This window comes from Eretmochelys imbricata, chromosome 8 (assembly GCF_965152235.1).
Source record: "Eretmochelys imbricata isolate rEreImb1 chromosome 8, rEreImb1.hap1, whole genome shotgun sequence".
Lineage (NCBI taxonomy): Eukaryota > Metazoa > Chordata > Testudines > Cheloniidae > Eretmochelys > Eretmochelys imbricata.
In genome coordinates this window covers 53,754,262-53,780,966 of record NC_135579.1, presented here as the reverse complement: position 1 = coordinate 53,780,966, position 26,705 = coordinate 53,754,262, and the positions used below count along the sequence as shown (strand labels likewise).

The 26,705-nt window shown below is 49.7% G+C and overlaps 1 protein-coding gene across 3 annotated transcripts in view; it reads right to left on the bottom strand.

The window, feature by feature from the left end:
- CACNA1E (calcium voltage-gated channel subunit alpha1 E) overlaps positions 1-26,705 on the bottom strand; it is a 225,220-nt gene that overhangs the window by 64,027 nt on the left and 134,488 nt on the right. For 2 of the 3 annotated variants that reach the window (XM_077823463.1, XM_077823464.1), the window contains exons 12-21: positions 25,589-25,701; positions 25,128-25,240; positions 24,820-24,951; positions 24,363-24,435; positions 22,756-22,873; positions 22,137-22,204; positions 18,721-18,818; positions 15,406-15,462; positions 8,658-9,266; positions 6,817-7,106 (exon numbers count right to left, since the gene is read on the bottom strand). In XM_077823463.1, coding sequence (XP_077679589.1) covers positions 6,817-7,106; positions 8,658-9,266; positions 15,406-15,462; positions 18,721-18,818; positions 22,137-22,204; positions 22,756-22,873; positions 24,363-24,435; positions 24,820-24,951; positions 25,128-25,240; positions 25,589-25,701 — 1,671 coding nt within the window. The remainder of the gene's footprint in view (positions 1-6,816; positions 7,107-8,657; positions 9,267-15,405; positions 15,463-18,720; positions 18,819-22,136; positions 22,205-22,755; positions 22,874-24,362; positions 24,436-24,819; positions 24,952-25,127; positions 25,241-25,588; positions 25,702-26,705) is intronic. The other variant, XM_077823465.1, reaches the window with a different exon arrangement.

Sequence of the window (26,705 nt, the reverse complement as noted above, 5' to 3'; positions counted from 1 at the left end):
ATCAGTCCTTTTACTGACCCAGCAGGCTAACATGAGACATTTACCCTGGATGAAAGTACAGGACATTTTCACAGGAGATGGGCTGACCATGTCAACAGCTACAATGAGCTTTGGCTGCAGAGCTAGTGGTGGGTTATCCACAAGGAACTGGCAACTGGTTGATGGCTTCCTGCCTGGAATACACTGTCACTCCCAAAATTGACAGGTTTCAGAGTAACAGACATGTTAGTCTGTATTCGCAAAAAGAAAAGGAGTACTTGTGGCACCTTAGAGACTAACCAATTTATTTGAGCATGAGCTTTCGTGAGCTACAGCTCACTTCATCGGATGCATACCGTGGAAACTGCAGAAGACATTATATACACACAGAGACCATGAAACAATACCTCCTCCCACCCCACTGTCCTGCTGGTAATAGCTTATCTAAAGTGATAAGCTCCCTTGCAAGAGCACTTTCAAGAGAGTATTGCACACGGAGGCTGCTGTAAAACTTCATGCTCTTCAGTCATTGCTCTGGCTGCTGCCTTGTGAATGCAACAACAAAAAGAACAGGAGTACTTGTGACACCTTAGAGACTAACAAATTTATCTGAGCATAAGCTTCCGTGAGCTACATCGGATGCATCCTTTTCTTTTTGAGGATACAGACTAACACAGCTGCTACTGTGAAACCAACAAAAAGAATGATGCACACTACTCAACCGCCTAAGAATATCATTTCTCCACAGCGAGAGGGACTGTGAACAGCAAGATTGCTGTTTTACATTCCCACATCCAAGTTCTGCTGTTAGCGAGAGACAGATAAAAAGGAAAGGACAGACACAGACTGTCATGCAGAGACAGAGACAAGAGCTCTAATGAGGCACTTTTTTGTGGTGATGTTTAATTAATAACACAATTTAAAATCTCTCACCTTGAAGGTGAGGGGAAATGTTCCTCTCATTTTTAGGGTTTGACTGACAGGCAATCAGAGTGGGATGGGTTCACTGTAGATAAAGTTTAATTTAGTGTTTCACATAGGCCTTGGCAATAGGGAAGGAGACAGAAGGGTGGGAAGGAGACAGGGAATGAGGGAGTAGGGAGAAGGAGACAGGATGGAGGTGAGAAAGGGGGAAGGAGAGAAAAGGGGAAAAGGGAAAAGAGAAGGGGAAAGAAGTCACATGAGTGAAGATGGATGGGAAAGAGGGGAGGGAATGAAAGGGACAGTAGGAAGGAGAAATGGAGAGGGAGAAAAAGACAAGGCACAGCCTGAGAGAAAGTGGGCAACTAACAACCACTGTAGAGCAAGCCACGACTGTGAGATGCATCCGCACAGTGCAGGAGTCAAGACCAGAAGTAGGGGCTGAGTTGCACATTTGAGCACAGCACACGCCCAAAGGGGAGATGCTTCTGTTTTGCCTGAGGGCTGGAGGGTTTGTCCTGAGCAATATGCATCAGGCTGTTCCACCCTCCTGGCAGAGGCCTGGCCTTTTTTCTAGCACAGCTCTTGCGGGGGGAGTTTCCCTGTGGGCTCAAAGCACGGCTGAGAGACTCCTCCTGCATTTCTGTGGTTAGTGGAAAGAAGGCCTTGCCCCGCTGGGGATCGGCCCCGGTTACAACCTCCAATGTAGCTGTACTAATGCAAACCGCTCGTGTAGAAAGGAAAAATCATGTTTCACTCCACTGCTGCTTTTCTTCATCTGCTTAGTTGTTACAGCAGTGCCTGAGGCCAGGGGTGGGCAAACTTTTTGGACTAAACGCCACATCTGGGAATTGAAATTGTATGGCGGGCCATGAATACTCACAAAATTGGGGTTGGGGTGTGGAAGGGGAGTGAGGGCTCTGGTTGGGGGTGTGGGATTTGGGGTGGGGCCAGAAAGGAGGAGTTGAGGGTATGGGAGGCGGTTCTGGGCTGGGACGTGGGGGAGGGCTCTGGCTAGGGATGTGTGCTCTGGGTATGATGTTATTGATGTAAACTGTGACCGTATAGATCATTGTTGCAACCACTGTTATATATTTGCAGCAAATATTGTACAAAGGTTGTCCAGTAAGGTGTCTATGAAAAGGTTATGATTTGCTGGTTATGATTATGCTGTCTGTATGTGTGTATCGTTTTTGTATTTGAAGTTATGAATATTGGCTATATACTTGTATCTCAATATGTTTTGATTCTAAGTAGCCTCAGTGAAGCATCTGGTCAGCTTCTTAAGAAAGGACTATTCTCAGTAAGTGCCCAATCAAGAAACACTTAACTGACAATGGACTTTGGGAGACGCCAATCCACATCTGAGCTTTCCTGGGAACGTTCAAACTAACATGTAAAAAATGGCATTGGCCTGCAAAGAACTGAGTCATGCATGGACAAGTGACTTCCACGTGCAGAGAATATAAAAGGCCCTGAAAACCCCTCCATTTTGTCTTCAGTCCTGCTTCTGACCTCTGGAGAAACCTTGTTACAAACTGAAGCTCTGAACAAAGGACTGAATGACTCATCCCAACCGTGGTTGTACTCCAGAGACTTGATTTGAACCTGTAGTTTATTCCATCACTGCTACAAGCCTGAACCAAGAACTTTGCCATTACTGTATGTAATTGATTCAATTTAACCAATTCTAGCTCTCATCTATATTTCTTTCCTTTTATGAATAAACCTTTAGATTTTAGATTCTAAAGGATTGGCAACAGCATGATTTGTGGGTAAGATCTGATTTGTATATTGACCTGGGTCTGCGGCTTGGTCCTTTGGGATCGGGAGAACCTTTCTTCTTTTACGGGGGTATTGGTTTTCATAACCATTCATCCCCGTAATGAGTGGCACTGGTGGTGATACTGGGAAACTGGAGTGTCTAAGGGAATTGGTTGTGTGACTTATGGTTAGCCAGTGGGGTGAGACCGAAGTCCTCTCTGTTTGGCTGGTTTGGTGTGCCTTAGAGGTGAAGAACCACCAGCCCGGGGCTGTAACTGCCCTGCACTAAGCAATTTGTTCTGAATTGATACTCTCAGTTGGGTCCCACCAGAGGCAGCATTGTTACACTGGGGATGAGGAGTTTGGGGTGTAGGAGGGTGCTCTGGCTGGGGGTGTGGGCTCTGGGGTGGGGCTAGGGATGATGGGTTTGGGATGCAGGAGGGTGCTCCAGGCTGGGACCAAGGGGTTCGGAGAGTGGGAGGGGGATCAGGGCTGGGGCAGGGGCTTGGGGTGTGGGGAGGTGAGGGCTCCGGCTGGGGATGTGGGCTCTGGGGTGGGGCTCGGGATGAGGGGTTTCGGGTGCAGGAGGGTGCTCCGAGCTGGGATTGAGTGGTTTGGAGGGCAGGAGGGGGATCAGGGCTGGGGCAGGGGGTTGGAGCGTGGCTGGAGGCTCAGGAGTGCAGGCTCCAGGTGGCACTCACCTCAAGTGGCTCCCGGAAGCAGCAGCACGTCCCTTCTCCAGGTCCTATGCGGAGGCATGGCCACGTGGCTCTGCATGCTGCCCCGTCTGCAGGCACCGCCCCTGCAACTCCTGTTGGCCGTGGTTCCTGGCCAATGGGAGATGCGGGGGTGGCACTTGTGGCAGGGGCAGCGTGCAGAGTGGAGCCCCCTGGCTGCCCCTATGCATAGGAGCTGGAGGGGGGCCATTCCATTGCTTCTGGGAGCCGTGTGGAATGGCCCCTGACCCTGTTCCCCAGCTGGAGCGCCGGAGTGGGGCAAGCCCCAGACCTTGCTCCCCAGTGGGAGCTCAAGGGCTGGATTAAAATGACTGGCAGGCCAGATCCAGCCTGCAGGCCGCAGTTTGCCCACCCCTGTGCTAGGCACTGTACAAACACAGAGTGGTAGACAGCCCCACCAGGAAGAGCTAGCAGTTGAACTAGACCAGACCCAGGGTGGGAGAAGGGGTCTAGCACACAAGCAGAGTGAACAATGGAATGGTAAGTTTCAGAGTAGCAGCCGTGTTAGTCTGTATTCTCAAAAAGAAAAGGAGTACTTGTGGCACCTTAGAGACTAACCAATTTATTAGAGCATAAGCTTTCGTGAGCTACAGCTCACTTCATAGGATGCATTCAGTGGAAAATACTGTGGGGAGATTTATATACACAGAGAAAATGAAACAATGGGTGTTATCATACACACTGTAAGGAGAGTGATCACTTAAGATGAGCTAATACCAGCACGAGAGCCGGGGGTGGGGGAGGGGGGAAGAAAACCTTTTGTAGTGATAATCAAGGTGGGCCATTTCCAACAGTTGACAAGAACGTCTGAGGAACGGGGGGCGGGAATAAACATGGGAAAATAGTTTTACCTTGTGTAATGATTTCAACAATTTCCATCCCACCATCAACCTCAGCCTGGACCAGTCCACACAAGAGATCCACTTCCTGGACACTACGGTGCTAATAAGCGATGGTCACATAAACACCACCCTATACTGGAAACCTACTGACCGCTATTCCTACCTACATGCCTCCAGCTTTCACCCAGACCATACCACATGATCCATTGTCTACAGCCAAGCTCTACGATACAACTGCATTTGCTCCAACCCCTCAGACAGAGACAAACACCTACAAGATTTCTATCAAGCATTCTTACAACTACAATACCCACCTGCTGAAGTGAAGAAACAGATTGACAGAGCAGGAAGAGTACCCAGAAGTCACCTACTACAGGACAGGCCCAACAAAGAAAATAACAGAACGCCACTAGCCGTCACCTTCAGCCCCCAACTAAAACCTCTCCAACGCATCATCAAGGATTGACAACCTATCCTGAAGGACGACCCATCACTCTCACAGATCTTGGGAGACAGGCCAGTCCTTGCTCACAGACAGCCCCCCAACCTGAAGCAAATACTCACCAGCAACCACATACCACACAACAGAACCACTAACCCAGGAACCTATCCTTGCAACAAAGCCCGTTGCCAATTGTGTCCACATATCTATTCAGGAGACACCATCAAAGGGCCTAATCACATCAGCCACACTATCAGAAGCTCGTTCACCTGCACATCTACCAATGTGATTGCCAGCAATGCCCCTCTGCCATGTACATTGGTCAAACTGGACAGTCTCTACATAAAAGAATAAATGGACACAAATCAGATGTCAAGAATTATAACATTCATAAACCAGTCGGAGGACACTTCAATCTCTCTGGTCACTCGATTACAGACCTAAAAGTCGCAATATTACAACAAAAAGACTTCAAAAACAGACTCCAACGAGAGACTGCTGAATTGGAATTAATTTGCAAACTGGATACAATTAACTTAGGCTTGAATAGAGACTGGGAGTGGATGGGTCATTACACAAAGTAAAACTATTTCCCCCTGTTTATTCCCCCCCCCCCCCGGCCACTGTTCCTCAGACGTTCTTGTCAACTGCTGGAAATGGCCCACCTTGATTATCACTACAAAAGGTTTTCTCCCCCCCCCCCGCCCCCGTCCCCCCTGCTGGTATTAGCTCAACTTAAATGATCGCTTTCCTTACAGTGTGTATGGTAACACCCATTGTTTCATGTTCTCTGTGTATATAAATCCCCCCACTGTATTTTCCACTGAATACATCCGATGAAGTGAGCTGTAGCTCACGAAAGCTCATGCTCAAATAAATGTGTTAGTCTCTAAGGTGCCACAAGTACTCCTTTTCTTAATGGAATGGTAGCAAGTGTCATATTAGTTCCATAATTTTTTTTAGCGGGTGTGTGTTTAGTCAGGAGGGGAATCACCTAACTGGCAAGAAAAGGGAAAGGGTTGAAAGGGACAGAGCAGGGGACAAGGTATGAAGGGCAGGTGTGGAGTGAAGCTCAGGTGACAAGATGCAGGTATGTCTATGCTCGAGGAGACACACCCACACTAGTGCTTAGCCAGCTAGCACGCTAAAAACAGAAGCACAACTGTGATGGCCCGAACAGCAGGACAGATGATGCCATCCGAGACGCTAGCTACATACTCAGGTTGACTAGCCCTGCCCCGTCACTCAGGCCACTCCCAGCTGCACTTCTCTTCTAGAGCACTAACTCGATGGGTCCCAGCGCGGGTACGTCTTCTCGAGTGGGAGCAGTCACCTCCCAGCTCTAGCACAGACATATCTGGCGAGGGAGGCAAGGTGGGAGCAGACAGCTGGTCAGCAGGGCAGGGGAAGGGAGAGAACAGTTTTGAGTCTTTTGACTGGAACGGCTGAAGGTCTCTGCTTTGTTTGCTCCTTCCCCTGACGGCTGGAGTCTCTGGCTGGTTGCTCTCCGCAGTTTTACCCCAAGGCCACAGTGGAGTGGATTGGGGGCGGGGGGGCGGAGAGAGACATGCCCCGCCTGTTTCCTGCTGTGTGTCTGGGAGCGGGGTTCAAGCAGGGATAAACTGCCCTGGATCAAATCACAGTATAAAGCATTTTTGGCTGTCTACACTAGGCAGGTGCATTAGTGCAGCTGTACTGGGCCCTGGCTACTAATGGCTGAGATCCTCAGTGGAGACGTGGCCTAACCACGAGGCAATGGATGTGAACATGGCGAATCAGAGCTGCAAGTGCCGTTATCCTGTGAGGCAACCTGGTAACCACCCAGCCACAGAAAAACCTCAGTGTTGGCTTTCCACATGTGGTAGCAACAGTGGGGGCACTAGTGTCATCTAACCCCATCCAGAGCTTCCTTCGGGACTTAGGTCCAACTTGCCACACAGGATATGGGGCCTTGGCTATGAATTCAGGGTTTGAGGGACGATGGGGTGGGGGTGAAGGGTTGACAGTGCTGGGGCTGCATGAATGCTGGAGGATTCCCTGGGGAATCCACAGTGTTCCCACCAGCCTCAGGGGCCACTGCAAAGGAAGGCAGATCAGAGAGAGGCAAACAGCAAAAGAGACAGGTCCTCACTCTGTACCACAGTGGAGTCTTGGACATCGATCATGATGGTGGTGCTCTCGGTGACTTTCTCCATGTTGGCTGTGACGGAGGACAGCTCGGGTTCACTCCTGCTGATGGCTCGGCTCATCTCCATCTGCAAGCTGCCCAGCAGGGCTTGGTCACTGGTCTCTAGGCCGCTGCAGTCCTGCTCTGTCAAGCTAGCGTTCTTCTCCTCGTTGAGCTCATGGGGGACTTTGAGGGGGCTCATTTCCCGCATAGCCCCAGCAAAGGCAGCATCACTGGCTGGGATTTCATTGGTTCTACAGGAAGAAAGGAGGAAGGCAAGGGGAGAGAGAAGGACAGGTGGGATTGTGTGGGAAGAGGTGGGATGGGGGAACAACAGAAGTGAAGATGACAGAGGGGAGCAGGGAGAGCAAATGGAGAAGACAAAGGAGAGAATAAAGAGGGAGAAATGGAGGTTGGGAAGTAAAGATAAAACAGGGAGAAAGAGAGAGAAATGAAACCATGTGTGCTTTTGGAATGATTGTTCTTGCAATATTAGAAAGGCATCAGCTGGAATACAATGAACACTGGATACAGTGCCCGAGCTCCAAAAAGCAACCCTCTGTGTCTTAAGCGACCCTTTTAAAGTATTCCTAAAGTTTTCTGTGCAATATTCTTTAGTTAAAGATCAGCCTCTGATAACCAACCAAGTTTTCATTGGTCACTTGCATAGCTGGTTAAAATGGATTTCCCAGTATTTCGTCAGTAAAGGGGGATCTGAAGCACTCCTGGAAATAATGACTATTATATTATTGTTATATTCCTATTTATTAGCAGCTGTTGGATTTGGCTCTGGTGTGCATTGAACTTTTCTCAGCGAGTTCCTCTGGCTACAGCGACACCAGTTGGTGAAGGCAGAAATAACAAACAATTCTATAACATTTTTCATCCATCGCTGTGCTCCAAGTGCTTTAACATCCTACTACTGGAGACTCCTCTTTCCTGAGACAAGGACTGCCCTGTGTCCCCGAAACCCCATGCCAGCAGAAAAGACCAGAACAGCTGGGATTGCAACAAGCTGCTGGGGGGTTGGGAGGAACCAGCAGATCCTTTCCTGCCTTTGCTAATCTCCAGTCTCGAGGATGGGGAGAGAAATGATCTCCCTGTGGGATATCCAGGGGGCCCTGGAGAACACAGGTGGGAACATCTGAATAGGCTGTTGTATTCAATTAGATTTAATGGATTGGGCGTAGCAGCCATAACACAAATGTTACATTTCATGTTGGACCTTGTAGGGAGATGGGGGGAGGGGTCCTACTTAAACCAGGAGCCATGAGGTTTGCTGTCCCTGTTCCCAATCTGAAAATACTTCTCTTACGCCAGAAACTAGACATAGACCTGGTCAAAGCTTTATCACCTTGGGAGGAGACAGGGAGACTTCCCAGACCCTGGAGAAATGAGGATTACAGACCAAATCAGTGCCTTGTTTAAAAGCCAGCAGATGATGGTATTCTACATGACGGCTTACAGAAAGGTTACTACTGCACCTCGGGTGATTACTGGGGCACTGTCTGGAGCATTGTTCTGAGCAGTGCTTCCTGCCTAGGGGAGGGAGCTATTGACCAGGATCAAGGGACAGACTGGCTCCTCAGGACAGACTGGGTGGGGAAAGAGAAGCAAAGCAAAAATGGACTAGAGGCTGCCAGAGGCTGGATGACAGATGAAAGGAAGGGCTCATGCCTGGGGATGCAGAACAATTGAGAGATCGGCCCACCCACACTGCCCTCCCACCCCCAGGCGCCAGGCTTGCCATCTCTCCACAAGAAGGAGCTGCAGATCATAGCCGTCAGGGATGGTGTGCCCTTTACCTGTTCAGCTCCTCGCCTGCCAGTGGCTCCTCCTGATTCGTGTCCTCCTTCCCCCCTTCATTTCTGGCCTGCTCTCCTTCCGTGGGATTGGCTTCCTCCAGGCTGGCCTCTTGGCTGGCTGACCTGCTCTCCAGGGCCCCAGCCGGCTCCTTCCCCTCAGTTCTCACTCTCCGGTGCCGGCTGCGCCTCTGGCTCTGCCTCAGCCGTGCTCGGTCTTCAGTCCCTGTGCCTCCCCCTCCCTCCTCCTGCTCAGTCAGATCACAGTTCCCGTGGCATGATTTCTGATGCCATTGTTCCCTGTCTCTCTTGGCTCGAGGGGATGGGCTTTTCTCGTCCTCTTTGGTGCTTGGGCATGAGTTGGTGCCTGCAGTGGGTTGGTCCAGGCCTTCCGCCTGCGGGTGCTCTGCGCTGCCTCCATGATCCTCTTCACCCTTCTCCAAGGTTACATTTTCCCCAGGCATTTTCCTCCTGAATATGCTGGCGTGAGGGTTGATCAAGGGAGGGGCGTCCTTGTTGAGGCCCTCCTGGCTGGACATCTGCATGTGCCTACGGAGCTGACTGGTACGCTGCTCCCACACCGACATGTGATGTCGCCTTCTCCTGTCCCTCCTGGGAAAGGAAAACAAAGGGGTTCAGGCCACCTCTGTGCTGTCAGAAACCCGAGAACCCACCCCTAGACATAGAGCGTGCACCTGGGACCAAACGGACCCACACGGAGACCCTCATCGCCCTGCTCCTTGGGCAGGCGCTTCCCACGCAGCGGGCATGCAATGCTACCACTCTGCCTTGGGAGCGTTCTGCACCCACTTGGCACTGGTGTCAAAGCCTACACAAGACGCAGGGCTCTGGGAAATCCAGCCCAATGTATAGGAGAGCTCAGACATGCAGACACGTAGGCTCTGTACATCCAAAGACAGAACCCCACAGCTGGGCAGGCCCATACACACAAGCATGTGTGAGCCTACATATGCAAACACAAAACCATACACCTACAGACACAAGGGAACGTGGGCATGCATGAGCCCACACATGCAAATACATGAACACTTGAACCCGTGGAGCCAGTATATGTGGAACAATGTATACAAAAATATGGATATTACAATTGCAGCTCTACCGACGTAAACACCTAATGCACAAATGTGCCATTGTACCTAATGTACAAACACACATGGGCCACTCTACGCGAAATCCAGAAGCCGCTCCATGCAAAACCATGGGCAGATGTGCACAAACGTTCGTTAGCAGTCTGCTGGTCTCATCCTGAGAACGCGGTGCATCCGCTGACAGGGATCGTGCTGCTTGGTTCATGCTGTTCAGGGTGACGTTGGTGGATAATAAGATCATTGCTATCCCAGATTAGTCCAAGCAAAGCGCTCAGCTTTGTGTGTATCACCAAGACCTGGCTGGCTGATGCAGCTGCCCCTGCACTGACCGAGATTTCCCCCAGTTTGGGATGAGCTGAGAGAAGTCAGAGCAATAGTGGAGTCATGTTATTTGCATCTAAATCCAGAGGTAGGAGGTGCCCTGTTCAGAAATGGATTCGTCGTAGGCTATGTCTACACAAGAGACCTTACAGCAGCACAGCTGTACACTGCAGCTGCACCACTGTAGGATCTATCGTGTAGTCACTCTGTGCCGGCGGGAGAGAGCTCTCCCCTTGACGTTATAACACCACCGCCAACAAGCGGCGGCAGCTGTGTCGGCGGGAGAGAGCTCTCCCCTTGACGTTATAACACCACCGCCAACAAGCGGCGGCAGCTGTGCCGGCGGGAGAGAGCTCTCCCCTTGACGTTATAACACCACCGCCAACAAGCGGCGGCAGCTGTGTCGGCGGGAGAGAGCTCTCCCCTTGACGTTATAACGCCATCGCCAACAAGCGGCGGCAGCTGTGTCGGCGGGAGAGAGCTCTCCCCTTGACGTTATAACACCACCGCCAACAAGCGGCGGCAGCTGTGTCGGCGGGAGAGAGCTCTCCCCTTGACGTTATAACACCACCGCCAACAAGCGGCGGCAGCTGTGCCGGCGGGAGAGAGCTCTCCCCTTGACGTTATAACGCCACCGCCAACAAGCGGCGGCAGCTGTGTCGGCGGGAGAGAGCTCTCCCTTTGACGTTATAACACCACCGCCAACAAGGGGCGGCAGCTGTGCCGGCGGGAGAGAGCTCTCCCCTTGACGTTATAACACCACCGCCAACAAGCGGCGGCAGCTGTGTCGGCGGGAGAGAGCTCTCCCCTTGACGTTATAACGCCATCGCCAACAAGCGGCGGCAGCTGTGTCGGCGGGAGAGAGCTCTCCCCTTGACGTTATAACGCCATCGCCAACAAGCGGCGGCAGCTGTGCCGGCGGGAGAGAGCTCTCCCCTTGACGTTATAACACCACCGCCAACAAGCGGCGGCAGTTGTGTCGGCGGGAGAGAGCTCTCCCCTTGACGTTATAACGCCATTGCCAACAAGCGGCGGCAGCTGTGTCGGCGGGAGAGAGCTCTCCCCTTGACGTTATAACACCACCGCCAACAAGCGGCGGCAGCTGTGTCGGCGGGAGAGAGCTCTCCCCTTGACGTTATAACACCACCGCCAACAAGCGGCGGCAGCTGTGTCGGCGGGAGAGAGCTCTCCCCTTGACGTTATAACACCACCGCCAACAAGCGGCGGCAGCTGTGTCGGCGGGAGAGAGCTCTCCCCTTGACGTTATAACACCACCGCCAACAAGCGGCGGCAGCTGTGTCGGCGGGAGAGAGCTCTCCCTTTGACGTTATAACACCACTGCCAACAAGTGGCGGCAGCTATGTCGGCAGGAGAGAGCTCTCCCCTTGACGTTATAACACCACCGCCAACAAGCGGCGGCAGCTGTGTCGGCGGGAGAGAGCTCTCCCCTTGACGTTATAACGCCATCGCCAACAAGCGGCGGCAGCTGTGTCGGCGGGAGAGAGCTCTCCCCTTGATGTTATAACGCCACCGCCAACAAGCGGCGGCAGCTGTGCCGGCGGGAGAGAGCTCTCCCCTTGACGTTATAACGCCACCGCCAACAAGCGGCGGCAGCTGTGTCGGCAGGAGAGAGCTCTCCCCTTGACGTTATAACGCCATCGCCAACAAGCGGCGGCAGCTGTGTCGGCGGGAGAGAGCTCTCCCCTTGACGTTATAACACCACCGCCAACAAGCGGCGGCAGCTGTGTCGGCGGGAGAGAGCTCTCCCCTTGACGTTATAACGCCATCGCCAACAAGCGGCGGCAGCTGTCTCGGCGGGAGAGAGCTCTCCCTTTGACGTTATAACACCACCGCCAACAAGCGGCGGCAGCTGTGTCGGCGGGAGAGAGCTCTCCCCTTGACGTTATAACACCACCGCCAACAAGCGGCGGCAGCTGTGTCGGCGGGAGAGAGCTCTCCCTTTGACGTTATAACACCACTGCCAACAAGTGGCGGCAGCTATGTCGGCAGGAGACGATCTCCCACCCACACAGCTCTGTGCACACCACCACTGGTGCTGGTGAAACTTTTGTCACTCGGGGGGGTGGTTTTTTCACACCTCTGAGTGACCTACATTTTGCCGACATAAGTGGTGGTGTACACATGGCCTCAGTGGCATACGTGTCCCAGGAGAGAATGAAATTGGGATCACAATGTACAGGCTGCCATCGCAGATTTCCCATGCCTGCTGCCTGGGTATTTGTCTAGGTCAGCGTTGGAGTCACTGAGGCTTTGGGCTGGTTCTTGTTTACACTACAGCCCCTTAAGCAGCGCTCTGGCATTTACATTGACACCCGCATCAGGGCCTCTCTTCCCTGTCAGAATGGTGCTGAGGGGCCTTAATATAAATAAGAATCAAGCCTGTACTGCATTGGGTGACCCCAAGGCCACACTCAGGGCTCCTGGGGGATCTCAGAGCTGCTATGAGTACTATCGGAATGGCCCCAGTGACTTCTGGCTCTGCACAGATAACTGGAGGTGAGGAGGATGAACTCCTGTGTCATGCTCTCATTATAGCTCCTTCAAGTTTGAAGTCAGGACCCTCCATAACTCCCACTGGATCAGAGGATTTATTTTACTGGACTGACAGACTTGGTTGGGTTTCAGATCTCTCTAAGGAGAATACTGTGTAGCCAATGGCCCACTCTAACAATGACCTGATAGGAAAGTATGATTATGTTTTGTCTATTAAATGTCCTCTTTCCATAGATCTTCCTCGCAGACCACAGTGTTATCCAGGTGGCTTGTGATGGATTAAATGTCAGAATGAGCCATCATCCCATAACAGGATTCAAAAAAGAACTAGATAAATTCACGGAGGATAGGTCCACCAATGGCTATCAGCCAGGACGGGTGTCAGCAGGGATGGTGTCCTTAGCCTCTGTTTGCCAGAAGCTGGGAATGGACGACAGGGAATGGATCACTTTATGATTATCAGTTCTGTTCATTCCCTCTGGGACACCTGGATTGACCACTGTTGGAAGACAGGATACTGGACTAGATGGACCTTTGGTCTGACCCAGTATGGCCGTTCTTATGATCTGTTCATTCTAAGGCGGACTGAGTCAAGTATTTTTGCTGCAAGGATTTCTTCATTTACTTCCTAGGGAGCATAAATCAGATCTAGACTGAAACGGACTCCCTTCATGGCAGCAGGGCAGCGTCTGGAGGGGATAAATGCAGTATCTTCTCTGGCTGAATTTCAGCCTGTTTCGCTAGAAGAGCTCTAATTGCGCCAACGGATAAAATCTAGCCTGGGAATTCTGGGCCTATTATTGGATAACAGTATAACCACCTCCCTTGGGGAGGGCAGGATGTTAACCTCCTCCAAGTGAATATTCTCAGCATCCAGCTCAGAAAACCATCTTCTAATGTTGCCTGTCCCTAACCTTCCTCTGGTGGGGAAGGTCACGGGGAAAAGCGTTCCAGGCAGGTGTGGGGTCATTTGGAACCCTCAGATTTCCTTGACCCCTTTGAGTCTGGCTTTCTACTGTGTGGCTGAGATACTGGTAGTCTTCCTGGTAGCTGACTTGCCTCTAGCAAAAGCTGACGGGCAGATATCCATGTTGATTCTTTCAGATGTATCTTTCCCCACCCTTTTTTAAAAAAAGTAATTGAATTTTTTTCTTCCAAAAATAAGGGGACAATAGGGAAAAAAGACAAAAGAACAAAAAAAGTAAAGGAATGCGAGGGGAAAGAAAGGAAAGGAAAAGAAGGGAGAGACCAGGAGGGGAAAGGAGAGCAACATCTCAGTTTCCATCTGCCAGGAATTAAACAACGGTTGCTAATTAGATGTGCCTTCGTCACCTTGCAAACTCTGGTTCGGTGGTTCCGTTCTTCCCTGATGAAGAGATTCCAGAGGATAGTGCTTGGCAACTGCTCACTTACCCTCACGCACAGGATTCAGTTTTGTCACCCCTCCTCTTCAGTGTGGACGTAAAGCCAGTGGGGGGGGGGGGGTGCGTTTGGGTTCCTTTGCCATTGACATGCAAATGACAAAGAGATGGAGGTCTTTGGCATCAGACCCAGAATGCACAGTCTCCTTGCTGACTCAGCGTGTAGCTGAAACAGGAGTTTGGATAAGAGTCCAGCCAAGATGTAGGGTGGTTGGGTAATGGACGTCAGGTATAAGGTCTGCCTCTCTTGTGGAAAGGGAGCTCTTACAGAACTGGGAGCAGGGTGTGCTTTTATCCCATCTGCTTCTGGTTGAAACAATGGCAAACTTTTATCTTGGACACGAACTGCATCCCAGCGATCCAGACCCGTCACCTTCAGCTTGGACTGCTGCAATGTGGCCTACCCAAGGCTATCTTCAAAGACCAGTTGGAAACTAAACCTAGTGTAGAATCCAGCTGCCTGCTCACTGAGCAGTACAGGGAGCTATAGCGATAGGGAGCATGCTACACCTGTTCTGCAACATCTGCACAAGCTGCCGCTTCCCTGCTGGGTGAAAAAGGGGCTGATTTTACAGATCTACAATGCCCTGTGTTGTCGGGGACTTCACCCCTGAGTGCCCCCCCACACACACAGACACCACTGCACCAGCTGAGATCAGCTTTTACTCACAGTCTTTCCATCTGAATGGTTGGAGGCAGGGCATTCTGAGTGGAAGGCTCTCACCTCTTGTGCTTGCTTCTCTTCTGGTCTGACAGAGCCAGAGTCTCTTGGCCAACAGGGTGGCAGTAATGTTCATCTGCCTGCTCGGCCTAGTGCCTTGGCAGGGGAGGGCTAAATTCTGGGGAAGGAGGTTTGTACACGTACATTCTCATAGATGCGCTCAGAGGGTAGGCTGACGGGTGTGTTTTAAGGGATCAAATAAAATCTTCAAAATATCGCAAATGTGCACACAAACAGGCTTCAAAGGACAGACACCCCCACACAGGCACACTGACACACACTGATAAACGCACGTACAAGCAAGCACACACATACGGCACAAACATATGCACAGGCAGACACATACCGGCACACACAAATAAACAGACACCAGCTCACATGTACCTACAGTATCTGCACACACACTAAAGTGCTAACCTACACAAGCACACACAGATACAAGCAAACGGAGGCACAAGAGAGCACACTTAGTTTAGACACACACAAATGCACACACACACTAACAGATGTGCAGAGGCAGGAGCACACACAAATCATATGCCCAGAGGAGCAAACATATGCTCCGAAATAGGCTAGGTAGAGGCCTAAATTTAGCACACATAAAAATGCATGTAGCCACATATGCACACAGCCACACACAACACGCAACCATATGGCACACATACAGTTGGCTGCTGCGTGGCTCCCACATCGACATGTGGTGTCTCCTCCTTCTGTCCCTTCTGGGAAAGAAAAATGAATGGGTTCAGTCCACCTCAACCCTGCACGGACTTGCACACCACCAGCCACAAGCAGAGAAACACTCGCACTCCTGCGCAAACGCATACAGTGATTTCAGGCATCCATCACCAGCATGCACGTGTGCCTAACTGCACAGCGTGCAGATGTATGTACAAATGGAAATGGGTTCATCATACCCACCAACTTCTACATAAACATGTAGAGATCATGGAGCAAATACTTTTGCAAACAAAGTCATCCATTCACACACACGCAAACAGATTTATACAGAGCTATCCACATACTGATACAGGCATTTCAAAGGTGTTGGGCTGGCAACACAAGAGGGGCATATAACATTATATATATACAGACACCTACACTCACTGATCCTTAAATACACAGCACCTGATTTTCATTTACATGAAGAGCCCTTTACACTGCTTTGACAGTATAAAGGATTCCTAAAGAGGATTATGGAGAATTATGCCCATACACTTACTGTATGCATTCAGTCACATATACATACACATGCCACCTAGAACATATGTGCATGAAACACTTGTAAATATATGTACAAAAATGTACACATTTTGCCAACCCATATACAAATCATACATATTGTGCATACATACGATATATGCAAGGATATATTCACAGACTGCACACAAGCAAGAACTTGGTACCCATACAAAGTACATGCACATAGGACATGCAAGGAAGCAATGACTGCATGCACACAACTGCATAACTATACACTCATCACCAGGGATAAGAATGCTAGTCCTCTTTGTACACCTCAAACAAAGGTATACAGACATGCAAAGAAATATTCACAGAGTTACACATTAATAAAGGCATACGTGCCCACATAGTGACTTCATGACTGATATTCACACGTGCAAATACCAATGCATATGTATGCAGTTATATGCCAGAACAAACGCAGACGTAAAAAGTACATGCTAATATGACCATTCCTACATTCAGTGGCAAAAGCATAAACATGCCCATGTGCCAAACCTGCAAACCCATCTGCACATTAGGCACTGACATACCACACCGCACACCCAAACCCATCTGCACATTAGGCACTGACATACCACACCGCACACCCAAACCCATCTGCACATTAGGCACTGACATACCACACCGCACACCCAAACCCATCTGCACATTAGGCACTGACATGATGCACCTTACACACAAACCTACCCATGTGGTAGGAACCTATGCACCATACACACAAATCCATCTGCATGGAAGGCACCTGTGCACTATACATGCGAACTCATCCACACAGTAGACACTCATGCAAACCTGTCCATATGGTAGGCATCCACATCCCATTCATTCAAACCTACCTTCATGGTAGTCACCCAGTCACCATATACACAACCCATGCATATGACAGGCACCCACATACGTACAAATCCACCCTTGTACACACATGTCTGCACACAGATACACGTACTTCCATAATTTCACTCTTCTTCCCCACATCATTTTAGCATTAGGTCTTCTCCTCTTCACCTTTTTGTACACTCTACTTTAATTCCCACTGTTCCTACCACTGGTACTCCTGCACTAGCAACCATGGGAGTGCTAGAGTAGACAAGGCACAAGCAGCTGTCTAGAGCTCTGGCCAAATTCGAGTTCCCCGACCATTGTTCGCGCTAGTGGAGTACACTGTACTGGCAATGCTTGGTAACCTTTGATGGAAAAGTCTAGTGTAGACACAGCCTTTGAGTATCAAACTTATTCCATTTATCACCACTTCATCCCAATTTGCCTATATCCATCCATTCTCTAATCTTCTGCTGCAGTCTAAATCCCTTCATTTCTTAAAATCCAACACTCACTCTGTAGATCCAGCAGTCAGCTTCCCACACACTGACAGCCAGCATGGCTCTGGAGAGCCCATCGCAGCAGTCAGACTATGAGGTCTCTCCCCAAAACCATCCCCCAATATAGCCTCTTCCACTTCCACAGAAGCGTCACATAGGCAGTTCCTTTCCCAGGGAATGGGCAGGTCTTACAGCATCTCTGGCTCAACTAGAAGTAGGACATGCCAGAATTCCAGCAAAGCAGCCTGTTCTCGTGACAATCTCAGCCCAGTGTTGCAGACCCAAGAAGTTCAGACAGTTTGGATGCTATCTGGAGAAACAGATGAAGTCAAGAGTTTCCCTGAACCTTCACAGTGGAGCTGACCAGAGGATGACAACTCTGTTTTGCAAAGGATTTCAGCATTTGGTTTTGTTTCGAATCGGAATGAAACATGAAAACTTCAAAATCCTCCACGGAAGGAAAATTCCAAAAAGATTTCCTTTAGGATCAAAACATTTGTCTTGAAAAAAATCAAAACATTCCATTTTGACTTCATTTTAGAATACCAAGTACAAACGTTTGAAACTCAAAATCATTTCAAAACGAAAAATGGAAATGTTCTGTCCCCAAAGTGACATAATGGGAAGTTTCGACACTGGCAGAACCTTTTTGCTTTTTTCGCCCCCTGAAACAAAATCTCAGCAAAATTGACACAATTTCCCAAAGCCTTTAGATTTCTATGGAACTGCTTTTTCTGATGGGAAATGGTTCTGTCGGCGTTGTTCTGACCAGCTCTAATCCAGAGGCTCACTCATTAAATCCCCTTTTTTGCCCCCATAATGGAGTCACTGATGGTTGCCCCCCAACCCCTGCCACAATGGAATTGTTAGTGGGCGCTCCTCTTACAGAGGAGCCAACAGGGCTCCTTCCTCCTCCTCCAGGGATGACTGTGGGGTCTTCTCCTTTATCAGAGGACTCAGTGCAGACCTCTTGCAGAGGGCGCAGGTCTCTGACTTCCCACTATTAGCACATGCAGAGATGAAAACCTTCTGTATTGCTTCTGTATAAAGACTGGAGCTTGGGATGTTTAGGACAGCAAGCGCAATCAGTAACCAGCGCTGTCTGTTGATGTAGCTACCACCTTGAAACTGCCAAGGTCCCCCATAATTAACAGCAGACCTGGCCCCTTTCTATTGGTCTGATCCAATTGTGTGGCTTCAACACCATCAATGAACGGTGCCCTTGCCCTGCACGAGAGCAACACCTCTGTGTTACCTGTACCCTGGGTGTGCATGCATATGTACATGCCTCACATTGGTGCTACCCCTTGCACAGTCCCCTCTCTCTTTCACGGCATGAGTGGCTATCACCATAAAGAGCTTAGGGACAGGCGGAGGCAGATGCTGGCACGGTGCATGCGGAGGGTGACTCACTCAATCGCGGGCATGTTTGGAGCAGACATCGGGCTGACTTCCTTGGCTTTCTGCAGGGCGTGCTTTTGGTTAAAAGCCTCCTCTTCCTCCTGCTCATCCTAAATGTCAAACAAAAATGCCTGTTACCAGGGAGCACCAGGGAGCTTACATCCATCCAGATGTTGCAGGGGATTTGCATGGTTATGCTGGATGCAAGATGCTGCAAACCAGGCCTGGTGCAGCCAGTAAGAAAAGGCTCGGAATGAAGCCACCAGAGTTGAGATGAGCCTTCTGAATTGCCCAGTGTGGTTTTTATTTTCACAAAGCCCAGTCAAAGCTGACATGGTTTCCTCATTATGCCCAATCTTTTCAAGGGTTTTCTCAGCAGGTTAGACTCCAGCATAGTGCCCCATCACATAGTATTTGCCATAGCAGGACCTACCCAATCTGGCATTCTGACTCTGGCAGTTGCTAATATATGATGTTTATCAGGAAGTAGACAAAAAATCCCATAGTGCTCCTGACTTATTATGACCAGAATGTAAAGACCAGAACCCAGGATACCTTCGATACTGCTGCAGTGAAGAGGGGGAGTATATGGTACTTCCTTCCCCCCAAAAGACATGTGAGGGGAAAAGACTACACTGGAGAGAATGGGACACTCCCTGCACCTCACAGACCTGAGCACCGCCAGTGTGGGAGCTGAGAGGGGCGGAATGGGGCACCCTCTGACCCCAAACCAAGCAAGTGGGACAATGGGCGGGGCAGAGGGGTGTGCATGAGGATGAAATTGGGAGACCACCTGCTTCAGTAGGTGTGTGGGGAAGACTGGTGCCACTCCACCCCCAGAGTATGTGGGGAGGAGCTGAGGAGAAGGAAGCTCACCCTGCCCCCAAAGTGTATAGAGATATACACGTTCACAAGCACATAATGGGGGGGAGGGTATTCACAAAAGTGTGGATTCACAGTGTGTGGGGGGTGCATGTGAGTGCTGGGGGGTGGGGGGTGGGTGTAGGGGGGAGCGCAAGGGGGTGCATGTGTGCACATGCAGTGTAGGGGGTGCACGCAGGGGTGTGGTGCACAGGGGGGGCATGTGTTGGCACTAACGTCTGAACAAATATTTCCCGGGACAATTCTCAGCATAAGCCTGGGGCGGTTCTGTGTATCCCGGTGAATTTTAGCAGATTTTCTCTAAGATTACTGAGGAGATTGTAAAAGTCTGGGGCTGGGATAAATTACTAGATATTTAGGTGCTTATCCATATCTGCAGATGCCCCATATGACCCCTGTATCTCACCCCAACTTTCGACTCCCCCTTTCTTTCTCCTTCCCTGAGTCTTGCCCAATCAGCTACTGCCTCTGCCAGTATCTGCATAGTGGGGTCTAGTGGCAGGGTGCAGCTATTCTAGTTAAAAGAGGAAATCCAGCAGCAGCAGCAGCCAACCCTGCCTAGGCATGGGCCAGGCCTGGACTCCCTGCCAAAGCTGGTCTGATCCAAGGCTGCAGTCTCTGTACTGGGCAGCATGGACATTTAGATATTTCTCTGCCTGTCTGACAGGGTGGTCGGGGTCCATTCTTGACCCTACCTGGGATCATATTACCCTCATGAGTTTGGCTGAGTTACTGCAGCAACAAATGCCATTTGTCGCCTTATGTCCATTCAGCCCCAGTAAAAACCCAGCACACTCTTTCCTTCATTGATGCTGCCCAGAATCAAGGATGTGAGGAAACGGAGGTGACTGGGAAAGCCTAGATTTCAATATCTCAGGTGCTTCCTTCCCCACTTCGGCCACACACACTGTCCTGAAAGCATTAGAGCTGCAACAGTCTCCTCCCTCTGAAGTTAGCGAGGCAGTGACAGTAGAGAGTGGAGGTGATAATCTCCCTGCGTGAGTCACCCTATGGTCACCCCTCCCCGTCCCTCTGAGGTGCCATCTGCACTACCCAGGAAATGAAGTCCTCTCGGCTCTGCTCCCCAATGGGAAGATACACATTTGTGTCCGTGTCCCCGCCACGAGGAAAGTTAGATAACATAATGGATTATTCTGCTCCATTTCACTCGCCTCAAGCAAATCCGATTTACACAGGTGCTGGAGGCTACTCGCTGAGCCCTGAGAGCATAAGGAACAGACAGACCAAAAAGGAAATAGGCAGCATGGAGCCTCTACACTTTGGGGACCGACCCATTCTAAGACTAACAATGATCCTGGCTGTTTTTACCTACACACAGCAATCCAGATGGTGTCACAGCCCAAAGACTTCCCAGCAGGGCACTGAAGTCTAGTCTGGCATCGTCCCAAGCTGCGATTATTAACTAATGATAACTGCACCAGTGTCAGACACGTAATAGGTGAGATGATTTTAAAATTGTTTGCACTTTCCATTTTCAGAATGCTGGACAAATCTTAGCTAATGACTCCTCACACCACACCTTGGGAGTGGGAAATAGGCTAAACTGAGGCGGAGAGATTTCAGCCCTGATTCAGGAAAGCACTTAAGCACACGCTTTAGTTTAATCATGGGTTTGAGGACTTCAATAACTCAGCTCAAGGCTAGGGGTCTATTATAGGAGTGAGTGGGTGAGGTTCTGTGGCCTGTGATGTGAGGAGGTCAGACTAGATGATCATGATGGTCCCTTCTGGCCTTAAAGTCTATGAGTCCATGTGTGTGAGTGCTTTTTGGAACAGGGATGGACTTTAGCACGTGCTTTCCTGAATCAGGGCCTAAGTGACTTGCCCAGTGGTAAGGGCTTGTCTACACTTGAAAGTTACTTCAGAGTAAGGTAGGGTGGAAATTTGAAGTGCAATAGCTATTGTGGAATAGCTATTCCGGTCAATTTTCCCCACGTAGACAAGCCCTAAATCAGTGGTAGAACCAGGATTAGAAATCAGGCTTTCATCTCCAACCTCAGCCCACCAAGCCATGCCATCTTTCTCAAGGCAGGAGCTCAGTGATGCAGGGTCTTGATACTCTTGCCCTTCACCAACAGAAACACAGGTTCAAATCCTGCTTAGGTTCCAAATGGAAGTGAGGTTTGGTGGTCATAGCCATCACACTCTTCAAAACTACTGCCCAGAAGAGGCCCAAGGCTGGAAGAGCAGTGCATGACAGAGATGCATTGACAGAACTCTGAGGGGGAACCGGGCTAGAACAGCAGGCGTGGGGCAAGGTTAGCACTGAGAAGCGGACAGAGGCCAGACTCAATGCAGTGTTACTAGCCCTCCTCTTCCATAAGCACTAAGTTTACTCACAAATTTAAAATCAAAGAAGGAAAAAATAGGGAATGGGCTTCCCAGGTGACCATGACAAGGACTCAGAAGTGGATTCCTGGGCCATATGGCATGGACCCTGTGTGGGGTCCATATGGACAGTCTGAACGAAGCTCATTCTGTAGTAAGGTGTGGGGGGGGAGGGGAGAGAGCATTCACATCCCTTACCTTTGTCAGCTCCTGAGCATTGGCTAGGTTGTCCACAGCGATGGCCAAGAACACATTCAGCAGGGTGTCTGGGGGCGTTAAGAGTCGACACATCATGTGATAATGGCTTGAGCTTCTACAGTGACCAATGAGGGAACACACAGGACCCCACTCCCTTGACACACAGGAACGTGCCGGCTTCAGAGAGAGGAAACCAGCACCACTGAAAGGACCAGGCAGTTGAGGGGCCCTACTTCACTTCAGGGATAAACCCTCTACTTTTCAGAAGCAGAAAGAAGTTGGATTTGAACCAGGGTGGGAGGGAAGGGGTCCCCCGGCCAGCCTATAACATGGTCCCTCAGCAGGGGCAGGAGCGCGGAGTGTCAGGGACACACTTTTTCCTCCATGTCTGAGCGGGATGACTGTGGGACCAGGCTCCCATCCTGGCATTTGTGGTGGGATAGCTGTAGGACAAGGCTCTTACCCCTGCCATGTGAGATGCAGAAAGGAACTTGGGGACACCCACTCCCTTAATATGAACAGAGCACTGCGTCGCTGATGAGCAATGGGAGGAGTTATCCTCTCACAGAGAGACAGGACAGAGGGTGCTCTCTCTAAAACGTAGCAACCAAGAGGATACAGTTTCCAAACAAGGTGAGGATGATGAAGTAGATGGAGGACCACATGCCTGAGCGGACTCCGCCCTGGGAGCGAATCCCATTGTACATCACCTCGTTCCAGTCCTCGCCCGTCAGGATCTGAACACACAAACAGGCGGCACGATCACCCACGCTATTATTTTACATAGAGCCCACCAGTTTTCTGTACGCAAATGTGTGCAGGAGGTGGTCCAAGGACGGAGACCCTGTCTCACGGACGATGCTGCCCCACAGCTGGATTACATGGGGGAGCAGAGATCCGCTCTGTGGTGAGGAGTTAGGTGTCTTCCAGAGATTTTTGGAATCTACAGCATGTGGGAGTAGAACTCCAGCTTTCATTTAATTTAGGGGTGTGGCTCTCCACTCCTTTATGCCAGCGTAACTCACTGAAGGCAATGGAGATACACTGGTATAAGCCCCCATGTAGCTGCATGGAGAACCAAGCCTTAAGCTTAAGAACATAAGAATGGCCCTACTGGGTCAGACCAAAGGTCCATCTAGCCCAGTATCCTGTCTTCCAACAGTGGCCGATGCCAGGTGCCCCAGAGGGAATGAACAGAACAAGTAATCAAGTGATCGATCCCCTGTTGCTTATTCCCAGCTTCTGGCAAACAGAGGCAAAAGACATGTGAGGGGAAAAGGCTACACTGGGGAGAATGGGACACTCCCTGCACCTAAGAGACCCGAGCAATGCCAGTGTGAGAGCCGAGAGGGGCAGAATGGGGCACCCTCTGACCCCATTCCTGCCCATCCTGGCTAATAGCCAGTGATGGACCTATCCTCCATGAATTTATCTAGTTCTTTTTTGAACCCTGCTATGGTCTTGGCCTTCACAACATCCTCTGGAAAGGAGTTCCACAGGTTGACTTTGTGTTGTGTGAAGAAATACTTCCTTTTATTTGTTTTAAACCTGCTGCCTATTAATTTCATTTGGTGACCCCTAGTTCTTGTGTTATGAGAAGTAGTAAACAACACTTCCTTATCTACTTTCTCTACACCAGTCATGATTTTATAGACCTCAATCATATCTCCCCTTAGCTGTCTCTTTCCCAAGCTGAAAAATCCCAGTCTTACTAATCTCTCCTCATATGGAAGCTGTTTCATACCCCTAATCATTTTTGTGGTCCTTTTCTGAACCTTTTCCAATTCCAATATATCTTTTTTGGGATGGGGCGACCACATCTGCACACAGTATTAAAGATGTGGGCGTACCATGAATTTATATAGAGGCAACATGAGAATTTCTGTCCTATTATATATCTCTTTCTTAATTATTCCCAGAATTCTGTTTGCTTTTTTGCCTGCCACTGCACATTGAGTGGATGTTTTCAGAGAACTATCCACAATGACTCCAAGATCTCTTTCTTGAGTGGTAACAGATAATTTAGACCCCATTATTTTATATGTATAGTTGGGATTATGCTTTCCAATGTGCATTACTTTGCATTTATCAAGCTTCTAGATCTTTTGGTTGTAAAGAGAACTTCAGAACATGAACCACCCCGGGTCATGGATAAGAATCAGATAGGCGGGGGTATTGACTGTATGGTAGAAAAATCCAGCTGCCTCGTTTTTACCAGGCCCCTACCTGAAACACTGTCATGATGGCTGCAGGGAAGGTGTCAAAGTTTGCAGAAGGAGTCCCATCCATGAAATTAAATCTGAAAATGAACCAAAGGGAAATGCACAAGCTGGAATATAAAGGTGGCACCACATCATTGTTTTCTGTCCTCTGAGGTCTGCTGCTCCTATAACAGCCTACCCCATCCATTCACCACTTCCCTTGACTTTCCCTTCTTCTTTGTCCCCATTTCACCTTTATCATGAGACAGATAAGGACCCTGGAGCGCTTGTGCAGGAATCTGAACAGACATCGTGCCCATTTTGCCCTGAACTAGCCTGATCTAAGGTCCTTCAGAAAAAGGAACATCACTGGTAATCTGGTGCGAGTTGGTGGGTCAGTGTTTTCCTTGAAAGGGTGGGAGATGATATTATTCACTGTAAATAAAAGGGCTCCAATCTTCCCTGGCCTTTCATGCACTTACCTGCCTCCAAACAGCTGCATTCCCAACAGGGCAAAGACAACAATGAAGAGGAAAAGGAGGAAGAGCAAGCTGATTATCGACTTCATGGAACTCATCAGGGAGACCACCAAATTCCTCAAGGATGCCCAATACCTGGAAAATGCAGACGATACTGTAGCACTAGCAATAGGACTGTGCAGGACAAGGGGAATCTGGATCTGTGATGGCAGCCAGATGAGAGCGAGGAGCCAGAAGGGGACAGTGAAAGGGCCAGGTGGGCCGAGGGGTAGGGAGCCAATAGGCAGGAATGCATGGTCCTCTTTACTTACTTTGTTATTTTAAATATTCTCAGAAGACGGAGGGCTCGTAAGACGCTGATCCCGAAAGAGGTGCCTGGTCTGAAGACAGCCCAGACCACTTCAAAGATGCTTCCCACTGTGACCTGGGGGATCAGAAACACACATGAGAATAGAGCCTGTGCATATAACTTGGGCCTAGAGTGTCAAGGACCATAGTAATCACAGGAAGTCCCTCTCAGGTGTGCAATTCCGTGTGATGCTCAGTCCTATGTAATCAGAAGCTAGTAGTTTGGATCTCAGTACTGCTGTAACAGACTATGTTGCTTGCCTTCCTATCCCTTCTACAAGGCACACCCCCTCCCCACAGCCCTCTGGAAGGACTGTCCCATTCCCCTTCCCCTCTTTAAGTTATGTTGTAAACGCCCAGCCCCAAGACCTGCAGACTGTTCTGCTGTCCTACAGCATTTGCCCTAGTTTCACGTGCTGCTTACCCCACAGTCAAAGCAGTTGAAAGAGGAATGAAAGTAAAGGCGCAGCCCCATTCCATACATCTTTAAGGACATCTCCAGGAGGAAGAGCCCAAGGAACAGGAACTCTGCATAGTCTGAAACGGGGAAATTCAGGTGCATTAGCTACACATCTGCTTCTCCTTATCTGTGATTAGAATACAGTGTAAAGAGCTGATACAGTGACCCCTGCATGGGGTGTCAGCAGACAAACCTTCAGCACTCCAGGACAAACCTCTACCACTTGATCTAAAGGAATAACTGCATTAGCTGGTTGCAGCTGTAGGTTATTAAGCTCTAGTGGCCCAGCCACTAGAGGGGGACATGACAGACTTTAGCAATACTAGAGTTTATGCGACCTTGTGCAAAAACAAGCAGAGTCCCCAAACAGACCTCACTAATCAACTCAGCACATTCTAGGAGATAGGACAACCAGACTGGGGGATCAAAGTCCTTTTCACTGGCTCTGTAGGGAAGGAATGTGGAATTGGTTGCTTCTCTCTGGAGATCTAGGAAGGCTGTGTGGATCAAGCTGCTTGCCTTCATGAATCATAGATAACTGCACCCCCAAACTAAGTTTTCAAAGGGCGTATGTTAGCAGGGAGAGTGTCACAGAAGAATGGGTTTACTCACTTAAGTGCACTCACTTCTGCAGTGGAACACAGCTGTGGTTTAACAGCACACAACAAACACTACACAACAGTTTTAGGGGCAGAAAAGAAGAACTTCTCTAAATTAAACTGCAAGGGAACTTTCGTAGCCCTGATGGAATTACTCCACAGCTGGAATCTGGCCAAGACATGCAGTTATCAGCTGTATGCTTGTGAAAAGTGTCACAGGATCTTTCAGGAACATGAATGGCCAAGTCAGTTTTCTATATTGTCCAAAAGGTGGCTCTCATTAGAACCAGCTGCCATACCACGCCGTCTTGTGCTGACATCTCAGCAGACAGCTTCAGAGACTTGAGCTGAATCTGTATTTGAATGGGAGTCTTTCAAGGTGTAGCAGGAGTGGTATACATTCAGTAGGTGTCACTATTCCTACCCTGTGAGTACTGAACCAATGCCGCAGGAGCACTATGTTGCTGCCTGTAGGACGAAAT